The sequence below is a fragment of the Hibiscus syriacus genome, unplaced genomic scaffold (genome assembly GCF_006381635.1).
Source record: "Hibiscus syriacus cultivar Baekdansim isolate YM2019G1 unplaced genomic scaffold, ASM638163v2 tig00111769_pilon, whole genome shotgun sequence".
Lineage (NCBI taxonomy): Eukaryota > Viridiplantae > Streptophyta > Magnoliopsida > Malvales > Malvaceae > Hibiscus > Hibiscus syriacus.
Window position 1 is genome coordinate 3,383,590 of NW_024063172.1, and position 12,291 is coordinate 3,395,880.

At 36.7% G+C, this 12,291-nt stretch overlaps 1 protein-coding gene and 1 pseudogene across 1 annotated transcript; both read left to right on the forward strand.

Annotated features, from left to right (window-relative positions):
* Positions 1-7,537: 7,537 nt before the first annotated feature.
* On the forward strand, positions 7,538-9,981 carry LOC120169899 (annotated as a pseudogene).
* A 47-nt stretch (positions 9,982-10,028) lies between these two features.
* Positions 10,029-10,706, forward strand: LOC120169643 (1-phosphatidylinositol-3-phosphate 5-kinase FAB1B-like). Its single transcript, XM_039177747.1, has one exon. The coding sequence runs from the start codon at positions 10,044-10,046 to the stop codon at positions 10,353-10,355; it is 312 nt and encodes a 103-aa protein (XP_039033678.1). The 5' UTR covers positions 10,029-10,043; the 3' UTR covers positions 10,356-10,706.
* Positions 10,707-12,291: the final 1,585 nt, after the last annotated feature.

Consider the following 12,291-nt stretch of genomic DNA (forward strand, 5'->3'; position numbering starts at 1 on the left):
GGCCCCTTCGTCGTGAAGTTGAGCCAGGAATTTGATATCCTTCGTCGTGAAGTTGAAATCCAACTTGAAAATGCGAACTGGATCGGTTCTGAATTATCTCTCGAACTCGTCTGAAGTTGATTCTAAGATCTGTCGATCTTTCAATATGTCAAATTGGTTGAAGTGTAGCTTCTTGCTGCTGAGTTAAGCAACCAACATAAATCTTTAAAGGTGCTTTTGATTCGAGTATCCTTCGTCTTGAAGTCGAAACTTGACTCTAAAATCTGCAAAAATTATGTATGTGGGAAAAAATGATGCTCTAAAATGTATGCATAAGATGCATATAACATGAAATGGTTATATTTTATCTCTTGAAAAAGGCCTGATAATTCGCATTAGGATGTTGAATCCCCAAATATGCCCAAAAAAATGCTACAATATTTCATGTTGAATCTTCAAAGATGCCCCAAATGTTCCTCATTTCTTGCCTCAGCATTGATTCTGAGCATGAGGTTTGTGTCTAAGAGTCACATGTCATTTACCAAGATCCACTCTAGAGAGACTGTCTTGTTTGAAAAAAATGTTTTTCTTTCTCTTTTAATATCAATTAAAAGAGTTTCAAAAAATGTTTAATCCCAAGTTTTAAAAATATTGCCCCTTTCACGGTTTTACAATTGAGACAAATTATAAAACTAGAGTTCATTGGATATCAAATAATTAATTACAATGTTAATCCTTCAATAAATTATAGCTATTTGACAAGTGTCAAGATCAAAGCTATCTTTGAGAGATGGTCAAGTAAGGAAAGGATAAAAAGTCTTAGGTCATTGTGTTTGGTCAAAGGTTTGGCATTTGATGCTCAAAGGATTGATGGGGTAGCTTGCATGCTTCTCTACTGGAAGTGTTCTCTGACTCCCAACCTTCGTTGTCACACTCGAATTGTGCGATGCCTTATCAAGGAATTTGTGTGATCGCTTCAGTTGCACAATTTTTATATTCGAGCCACCTTTTAAGGTTTTCAACTCGAATCCTCCTTTGGTTTCAAGACGTTATTCAAGATTTACGTCTTGAACCCCCCTTTGTTATTTTTCTCTACCATACATTAATTACATTATTTTTTTTTGCAAACAAAGATTAATCCTGATGGGCGGGATGAAATCTGAAGATAGTCTCTTCTGTTTAGAAATCCATGTATGATTAGAAGGGACTTTTAAGGCACGTAATGTAGGCCAGGGTTCGTGGTTATGAAAGAAAAGGATAAATAGGCCCAAATAAGTGTTTCAGGGTATTGAACCAGGGATCAATTCATTCTGATGCCATCGATCTTGTCTTGCTCAAAATGTCTATTTCTCTTGATGCTCTATGATCTTTGAGTGAAGGGATTCAGTGATTCGGGAATGATTGTGCTTGATCAATCTCATTGAAGCTTGATGCACCATTTGTCTTTAGGGAATTTTTGCATGTGTTTTTTGTTCCCTTTTTTATTTTTGTTCTTTCTTTTTTGTTCTTGTTTTTTCCTTTTTTGCTTCTTTTCTTTTTTCTTTTTGCCCTTTTTGTTCTGATTGAATCATCGCACTTGGTATTTGATTCACCTTTCGGTATCTCATCTGAATCAATGTCTTCACTCATGTGAGCAGATTTTCTCCACCTTGCCCTCCAGTGTGGAGGGTGATCCTTGGTTAGGGTTGAATCAGAATAAAAAAATACTATAGGCTCAAAAGAGGACGCAAGGGATATATATTTTCTCCTGTTGTGAAGGGATAAAGAAAGAAAGCCGTTCATCATTTCATACATGTAAGTCTTCACAGAAGAGGTATCCCCAGGGGGATAGATTTTTAGGATTAATTATATTCACATGAAAACAGTGCAATTAATGCATGATAGAATTATTTCAAATGAATTGTTTTTTCTGCTCCTTGCTCCCATCATGTCTCAATGTTCAGGCTCCCGGCGAGATGCCCCAAATTGTATCTTGGAAGAATGCTCATGTTCAAATGAACAACTCAATGCCTTGGGTTTTAATGGTAAAAAAAGGTTAATTTTGGGTCTAAAAAGAGAGTTGTGTGATCTTATTGACTCAAAGAAAGGTATGGGTGTATCATAAAGGTAAAGGCAATGTTCAAGAATTTTAAAGGGAGGTAATGTCAAAATTTGGTCTTTTTGATCAAGGTATTTCATTTTGGGGGTTTGAGACAGGATAAGAAAGGTCTAATCTTGTCATATGTCAAAAATCTATAATTCTTGAAGAATTAAAAGAATCCTTAATTCATTTAATATTCGAAGAACTAAAGATTAAAATTTGTTCAATTGCTCCACCTTAGAAAGTAGCATAAATTCAATCGTTTAACAGATTAAGCGAAAGATCAAAGACGTGTTCAAACAAAACAATCCTCTAAGTGCAAATGGTATATGCCATGCCCCCTTCTTCGGCAAGCGCCTTACAGGTTTCAGAGGAATGTTTGGGGCTTCTTACGTGGCAACTGCAAATAGCTTCAACATCGTATCCTTTAGGATATGTGGACTCTTTTCTCAGATCATCCTGGCAGGCTTTGTCCTACAATCAGCTGATCAGGTTCCCACTGTATTGTTTTCAGTTTTCTCTTTAATGTTACAATCTTGCTTCCATGTGGTTAAATCCACTTCATCGAATCATCCATGAAGAAATTTCATGTTTATGAAAATGCTCAAAAATGTAGATGAAGATGCAAAAATGCAAAAATGCAAAATGCAAGAATGCATGAAATGTTTGAGGCATTGATCCAAAAACGTGTCTGTTATTATAAATAATCTTTATTGGGACAAAAGTGTTTTATCTTTTAAGAGACAAAAATATCCTGACAGCTTCTGACATGTTGACTAGTCTTCTGCCTTCGTCTGTCACCGGTTAAATACCCTGTCGAACCGTTCAGGCTCCTTTGGCTAAAATGTGCAAGTGACAAGCTGTTTACCCCAAAAAAAGGTCTCGAAGGACTGCATCTCCGACTTTCACTCTCTGCCGAGCTTGTTTCTAACGAAAGTGCCATTGAAGCCCTCCATCCGAAGCTTATCGACTTGTTTCTAGAATTCATCTTGTTCTCGTAGTTTTTGAAAGGAATCTCCGGGTCAGTAACTTTTTCTTCGTCTTGCCCCTGCAACCTTTTCCTCACAAAAATTTGACTTTAGTGTGCTCAGTGTAAATTCCGGTCCATTCGAAGTCCTTTACAATGTAGCAAAGTGACATATTCTTCGATTGTGGGTACCACGTCTTCTGGATTGAATGTGACATATAGTCGCCCTGTAGGTTGTTCTCTGTATTTTCATCTCTTGTATTACAACCCCTCTGTCCATTAATGCAGATTATTCATGTTTGACAAACACGTTTTTGGTGGATCAACACCTCTTTCGAATGATGCAAATGATAAAAAAAATAAAATAAAATAAAGATGAAAAGAGTTAGTGAGGTGAAAAATAATCAAAAACGATCATAAAAATGAAAGTCCTACCCCATATGATATCTACCTCACATGCTTATTATTCCTACCCGAACATGATCTCTATCCCGCAAGTTGATTTTGAACAAGTCCTAACCGCATATTTATCTAGTTCGCATGCTTTGAACAGAAAGTAAAGCATGAAATAATTCTGGCATTCTAAGGTTTGAAATGAGGTTTTGGGGTAGGCTCTAATTCTTCAAAGTCTCCCGGTTTAGGTGCTAAAAATGGTACCCGAGTTCTCCTTGCTGGTGCCCCCTTGGGCTTGCCAGACCCTTAGTCCTAAACCCATCACAGACTCATGTGGACTAAGTTAAACTCGAGAGGACACATTCCCTTATGTCTATGCGGAGAATAAATTCACACGAAGACATAAGGTATATGAATCCCGAAGGCTACTTGCTAGGCATATGCGGTGAATAAATTCACACGAATGCGTCGCTTTCACCCCCCACTTAAAACGGGTTTGGAGCTCGGGTTTAGAGCCTTAGATGAAAAAAGACTTTAAGGGCTGAAATCATTGAGAAAACGGTTAGTACAACTATTTACGCGAAAAAATATAATCAAAAGTAAGCAATAAGGATCGAAATGTTACCTTAAAATTTAAACTTACCCTTTTCGTTGAAAAGACAACTGGAAATTATCTTAGCCTAACTCACTTACCTGTGTCCCCAGCGGAGTCGCCAAGTTGTCGCAACCGTCTTTCGGTTGGGCCCCGGAATTGGGCTTCGACTTAAAGAATATGGATTGGAGTCGCCACCGATCATTTATTTAAAAAATAAATGGGTTGATCGGATACCCTATTTCTTACCTGATCTGCGTCTTACCAGAAATATGTCGGGCTCGGGAGTCGGTTACGGTCAAGGAAGGATTAGCACCCTTGAACCGCCCTTTCGGTACTACGTAATTTCCAGTTGTCTTAATTAAGAAAAATAACAAGTTAAATTAAAAGGTAAAGTTTCGATCCTAATTACTTACCCTTGATTGATTTGAAAATATCCTTTAAAAAAATCGAGAAATGTGTTAGATAAACAAGGTAAAGAAAACAAATAAGATACAAGGGAAAAATAAAATAAATAAAATAAATAAGTAAGATAAAAAAATAGTAAAGTAATAATTATATATAGTAATATTTGAAAAAAGGAAAATATATATATATATATATATATATATATATATATATATATATATATATATATATATATATATATATATATATAATATATATATAAAATAATATAAGCTATATATATACACCAAATACTTAAAAATAAAAAGATACCCTCCCAATTCACCGAAAGTGGGGGCTTTAGTAAGAAATAAGACAAAAAAATGGGTCCTCTAGGTTAGTAATATATAATATAATGTTTAATAATAATAATGATAAGGACACAAGGTTTTTTTTTTAAAAATAATGTATAATAATAATAAATAAAAAACGAAAATAATAAAAATAATATAAATATAAAAGTTATAAGATATATTACATAAATAAAGAAATAATCAAATAAAAATAATTAAGAATATATATTTAATAATAGGTATATAGATAAACTATTAAAAGTATAAAAGATATATATGACTAAATAAAGATAATTACAATATATATATATATATACTATAAGTAAAAAAAATAATATAAAATAATAATATAATATATATATATATATATATATATATATATATATATATATATAATAATAACATGAATAATAAAAATAAATGAATAAAATATCCATATAATAAATAAAGGGACTAATATAGATTTTTAAAAAGCTCTTCCCCTCCTTTAACCGAAAATCAAACCGATTTTTAAAAAATAAGCCTCGGGGTAGATCTAGGTTCGAAACTTTGAAACCCCACCCATTTTGGTCATCGGCACAACCCATGTTTTGGGTTATTCGAACCAAATCTCAAGAACAATAACGTGCACATGCAAAAGAAATAAAAAAGAAAATGCTACCTTTTATTTCCTTTTCGAATCCTTTACAATAGCTTTGCATTTGTATCTTCCCGTGCTTTCCTCTATGTTTTGTGTGTAAATCGTGTCTTCAAATGGTGAGTTACAATGGCTATTTATAGTGCTTGTAGATCCTATTTTTAGGAATTTAAATAAGAGAAAATCGCCTCAGTGACCAAAAATGCCTTATAATATACGATTTTAACCAACTTTTTTTTGATTTGCCAAAATGACCAACAAAATCGCAACGCGATATCAAAACCGCAACGCGATTTAGAAAAGCGCAACGTTGAAAAGAAGATCGCAACACGATCTTCCAAGAATCGCAATGCGATTCATAAAATCGCAACGCGATCTTCCAAGAATCGCAACGCGATTCAGAAAATCGCAACGCGATCTTCCAAGAATCGCAACGCGATTAAGAAAATCGCAACGCGATTCCAAGAATCGCAATGCGATTCAGAAAATCGCAACGCGATTCCAAGAATCGCAACGCGATCTTCCAAGAATCGCAACGCGATTCAGAAAATCGCAACGCGATCTTCCAAGAATCGCAACGCGATTAAGAAAATGAGTAAATTCTTTCAAAAGTTGTTGCATTTGTTTCTTTCTTAAGAATTTTCTCTAAAAAGATAGTATCCGCGCGGACGTGTCGAAGACACGTATTACCACGACCACGACCACGACCACGACCACGACCACGACCACGACCCGACCCGACCCGACCCGACCCGAGACGGCGGCGGCGGCGGCGCGCGAGAGTCCCCCTTGTTCTCTTTCACTCAACAAGGAAATGGGAAATCCAAGCCTTAAATACACTTCCCAATAGTGTTTCCAATACTATGTGGGATTGAGCATTACTCAACACTTCAAAGAAAATATAGCAATTTTTGTAGTATTTTCCCACTTAATCCATATCTAAAAATATTAAAACATTTTATCAAGAGAATTAAAAGAGTTGTAGATATCTACATTTCAATTCAAACTTATACATATAGTTTTAATATGATAAAATGTTTTAATATTTTTAAATATGGATTAAGCGGGAAACATGCTACAAAAATTGCTATATTTTCTTTGAAGTGTTGAGTAATGCTCAATCCCACATAGTATTGGAAACACTATTGGGAAGTGTATTTAAGGCTTGGATTTCCCATTTCCTTGTTGAGTGAAAGAGAACAAGGGGGACTCTCGCGCGCCGCCGCCGCCGCCGTCGTCTCGTCGGGTCGGGTCGTGGTCGTGGTCGTGGTCGTGGTCGTGGTCGTGGTCGTCGTGGTCGTGGTCGTGGTCGTGGTCGTGGTCGTGGTCGTGGTCGTGGTCGTGGTCGTGGTCGTGGTCGTGGTCGTGGTCGTGGTCGTGGTCGTGGTCGTGGTCGTGGTCGTGGTCGTGGTAATACGTGTCTTCGACACGTCCGCGCGGATACTATCTTTTTAGAGAAAATTCTTAAGAAAGAAACAAATGCAACAACTTTTGAAAGAATTTACTCATTTTCTGAATCGCGTTGCGATTCTTGGAAGATCGCGTTGCGATTTACTGAATCGCGTTGCGATTTTCTTAATCGCGTTGCGATTTTCTTGGAAGATCGCGTTGCGATTTTCTTAATCGCGTTGCGATTCTTGGAAGATCGCGTTGCGATTTTCTTAATCGCGTTGCGATTCTTGGAAGATCGCGTTGCGATTCTTGGAATCGCGTTGCGATTCTTGGAATCGCGTTGCGATTTTCTGAATCGCGTTGCGATTCTTGGAATCGCGTTGCGATTTTCTTAATCGCGTTGCGATTCTTGGAAGATCGCGTTGCGATTTTCTGAATCGCGTTGCGATTTTCTGAATCGCGTTGCGATTCTTGGAAGATCGCGTTGCGATTTTATGAATCGCATTGCGATTCTTGGAAGATCGCGTTGCGATCTTCTTTTCAACGTTGCGCTTTTCTAAATCGCGTTGCGGTTTTGATATCGCGTTGCGATTTTGTTGGTCATTTTGGCAAATCAAAAAAAAGTTGGTTAAAATCGTATATTATAAAGCATTTTTGGTCACTGAGGCGATTTTCTCTTTAAATAATAGTAGAACTCTATCCTATTTTTTGAATCCTAGCAAAATTCTATCCTATCTTTAAGAGTTTGAATTCTAGTATGACGAAAAGGTGTGTTGACACTGTAGATTTGAGAGAATGGTTGCTTGCTTTCGGTATGCTACAATTGACGTCCATTCTGTCTACCTTCCACCCTCGAAAGTTAGTTTTGACTTTGAGAATCAGAAATGGATACAGAAAGAGGCAGATAAGTTTTAGTATTTGCTTTGTTGATTATGCTGAGCATAAAAATGAACGACTATGACTGCTGATGATTTCCGGCAATAATATTATCTGTTAGAAGGTGCTCTCTGTATTTTGTGAATTCGTCATGTTTAGATATTCGGTAAATTGTTTTGAAAAGTTTGAATATGTGGAGTTCCATCGTGATTACCCTTTGTGTTTATCAATATAATTCTGATAAAGGATAGAACTTTGGCAAATGTTAAATATTTTCATTGATGTTTTTAGTGTCTGGTTTCTTATTGTTCCTGGATTTGGTTCAGGAATCGTTGCAAAGGGCTTTGAAAAGGGAAGTGAAAAAAGGGGAATCTGCTATTGACATTCTTGAAATTAACCGGTTGCGGCGGCAATTACTTTTCCAATCTTATATGTGGCACCATCGCCTGGTTTTCGCAACCAATTTAGAAAATTACAACCTCCACGACACCGATATGCTGGAGCTTAGAAAAGGCAGTGAAGGCTGTGACTTTGCTCTTCCGGATGCGAAGCTTGATAGGGGCTCTGACAAAGGAGAATTAAATGGCAACACTAATCACTCAGACTTGATACATCAAGAACCATATACGAGTGAAACTTCAAATCCTGTATCTGTAGACTATGGTATTCTTGCTGATAGCCAGAGCATGTATGAACAACTGGAATGTGAGAAACCTATGGAAAATGTTCGCCGGGCCATGTCTGAAGACCGGTTTCCTGTCATAGAAAATTTGTCAGATACCCTCGAAGCTGCTTGGACCGGCGAAATTCACCGAGCAGTTGCCTACCCAAGACTAGTACGAGTTTTCTTTCTGATTCTGCTGCTTTAGATATTACTTTTGCGGATTCAGTTGCTAAGGGTATAGATTTCGAAGTCCACTCTGAAGAAAAGATTGAGCCCAAGGTTTTTCATTCTCTTTCTCCTGTATTGTCTACTAGAAGCTCTGAAAATATGACACTGTAAGCTGGTTGAAAATGCCTTTCTTAAGCTTCTACCGTTCCTTGAACAAAACCCTTTTAGGACATGCTTCAAAGATCGATACATTTACTGAATATAATCTGATCTATGTTTCGTCATTTAGAGAGTTAGAAGTGCAAGACGGCGCTAGACTGCTTTTGCCAGTGGGCTTTAACTACACCGTATTCCAGTTTACGATGATGAGCCGACAAGTATGATCTCATACGCTCTAGCATCACCTGAATATCATTTTCAAGTAAGTCATGATGGGGATAGGCCTAAAGAAAATGGGGATTTAACAGCCTCAGTATCGTTACATGAGTCAATGATTCAATCGTCACATTCTGTTGATGAACCGAACTTTGATCATCATAGAAATCTTGGTTGGACGGATAACATTACTGGATCTCACAACATGAATATGGATCCACTCTCCCTGACAAAGTATTTGCATGTAAAGGTGTCTTTCGGAGATGATGGATCGTCTGATAAAGTGAAATTTATGGTTACATGCTAATACGCAAAGAGATTCGAAGCCTTGAGGAAAATGTGTTGCCCATCAGAGCTAGATTTTATAAGGTCTTTGAGTCGTTGTAAGAAGTGGAAAGCTCAGGGTGGCAAGAGCAAAGTTTTCTTTGCGAAAACCTCAGATGACCGGTTTATTGTTAAACAAATCACAAAGACAGAGTTGGAATCGTTTATAAAAATCGCACCTGAATATTTCAAGTACTTGTCCGAATCAATTAGTTCTCGAAGTCCAACGTGCCTGGCAAAGATTCTTGGCGTTTATCAGGTGCTTGTTACTATGGCTTCAGATGCTCTAAAGCTACATACGATAATCATTGATCTAATTTCTGTCAGTTAGTTGGAATAACCCTGACATAATCTAGCTTTTAAGTTTAAATTTATTCTGGTTGTTTGATGATGATCGCGGATACTTTTCAACGAAACCTTTGCTTTTATTGCACATATTTCTGTGATCATTTATTTATTTTTCTTATTGTTGATTTCTGTTGGAAGGTTTCTGCAAAGCTTCTTAAAGGCGGGAAAGAGGCAAAGATGGATGTTCTGGTTATGGAGAATATTCTGTTCGGAAGAAATGTCACGCGGCAATATGATCTCAAAGGATCTGGATCTCGTTATGTTCCCCAATCCAGTGGAAGCAACAAGGTTCTGTTAGATCAGAACTTGATTGAATCAATGCGGACTTCCCCGATTTTCGTGAGTAATAAAGCAAAGCGTTTGCTGGAAAGAGCAATCTGGAATGACACTGCTTTTCTTGGTGTAAGTTTTAGATCTTTTCTTTCATGCTCGGTCCTGCAGATTGATCTGAACGCCATCCCGTTTTTCTTATTTCTTTATCTTTTCAACCTTGCAGGCAAGCGACGTGATGGACTACTCGTTACTGGTTGGAGTGGACAAAGAGAAGCACGAATTAGTTGTCGGAATCATCGATTACATGAGACAGTATACCTGGGACAAGCATCTTGAAACTAGGGTGAAGGCTTCCGGCATCCTTGGTGGACTGAAGAATGCATCACCGACTGTAATTTCGCCGAAACAATACAAGAAAAGGTTCCGGAAAGCAATGGCAACGTACTTTCTAATGATCCCGGATCAGTGGTCTTCTCCTACCACATCAGGCAAATCTCAGTCAGATACAGGCGAAGAGAACGGACAACAAGGGACCTCTGCAAAGTGATTTCGCGATCGAAATCTCGAAGTTCAACACTCCCATTCTGGCATTGTTCATAGGATTGGTTTCCATTTTTCAATTCTTCTGGAGGGGCAATTATTCATTTACACACATAAAAGCGAAGGAATTCATAATTCTTTTGATAGGATATGTGGAACAAGGCCTCTTCAACTGGGAATTTCTGTCGAAGGTCAAATATTTAGCGACCTTTGCATGAATTTTTTGTACAAAAAAATCTCTCTCTTGTATTTAGCATATATATCCCACCATACTGTTAGTTTGTAATCCATTGAAAACTAGCCTTTGATTGCATTATGTAAAACCAAAGTGATTGATTACAATAGAAAGAGATTTTTTGGGGGAGTTAATGGATTAATGTGGACAAAAAAAAGTTATTCGTGGATTAAACTGAAAAAAATTAACAAGTTCAAATTTTAAAAGTTATTCTATCCCTTGAATATTTAATGTTACAATTTGAATCGTAAAGGCACACCTAGTGATGGGCATGGGACTCGAAATCGATGGGTTTCAATCTGATCGGGTTGGGTTTTTTTTTTAAAAAAATCGGATTTAGGTCGGGTCGGGTTTTTTTTAAATGTGATGTTCGGGTCGGGTCAGGTTGTTTAGGATGAAAATACCGGACCGGACCCGACCCGAAAAATATATAATTTTATCTTATATATTTAGGAATAATTACAATAATGCCCCTCTATATATTATTTTTTTTCAATTAAGTCATTATTTTTATTGAATAAAAATAATATTTTTTATCATTATTTCGGGTCGGGTCGGGTGGAATCTTGTTTTGGTCGGGTCGGGTTGGATCTCAGGTGGACTCCTTGTTCTAGGGTCGTGTCGGGTGGACAAAAAACCGACCCAACCCGACCCATGCCCATCCCTAGGCACACCATATGCAGGCTGCATCTTGGAATTTGATTCTTGTTAATCAGCAACAATTTCGGTGCTTCAATACAACTTCAATTACTATTTTGATTATTTCCTCATATCCCCTTTGTATAGGAACCGAAAAACAAAAGTCTCTTACATAATTGTATTGTCTGTTTTTATTAAGGATTTAGGGATCTATAGAACTTTTTTAAGAGGGAAAAGTTGTAGATAATTGTCAGTGGTATTATAAAATTAACCTTAAATTTCTAAAATAACTCCTCACATCAGCGTTTTCTTAATATTTTTTAAAAATGCATTAAAACCCTAAAGAAGCCTATGTATAGAGATTGACACACATTAATGAACAAAAGCACTAAACACCGTAATACTTGCTGTACTGTATTAAGTTACACAGCATATGTCAAATTGAAAATGTTTCATATTTTTGAAAGAGCTATGCTTTATTATTCAAACGACTGTAAGGATTTATTTGCACTAAAAAGAAATTGTTCCAACTCCCAACCATCCATCCACACTTCAAACAATTACTTATTCTTTTTAAGAAACTTTCCCAAAAAATCAATGTAGATATGTATATTTTTAAGCGATTATATGTATTTGACATGTTTTCAACTAATCGAATACTCGTATTCATGTTCGAATATTTTTTAACCTGCCGTGCTAACAGCATATGAGCCTATGAATTGTGAAATGCTCACACTCTTAACTGAAGATGAAATCCAATGAAGAAGCTTCTAATATGATAAAAAAAATGTAATCAATTAAAGATTGTTTTTTAATCTTTTTCATATAATGTTGTTGTGCAATATTTTGTAGAATTAAATTCTCCTTTCGATGAAGTACTGTTTCGTCTCCTGGCTTAATTTTATGTGAATTTGTGAGACTAGGACAATGTGTCACTGTTGTTTCTTTTTGAGAGGGTAAATGCTGCCATTTGGGACAGATGGAAAGCTTTTGTTTAATGGTTCTTCACTTATCCAGCTCATGTGGGACTTATAAAACAGTTCTACATTGGTTCATAGTTCCTCTACTA

Coding starts and splice junctions, on each gene's coding strand:
- LOC120169643 (XM_039177747.1), top strand. CDS start 10,044: ATGGACTACTCGTTACTGGTTGGAGTGGACAAAGAGAAGCACGAATTA.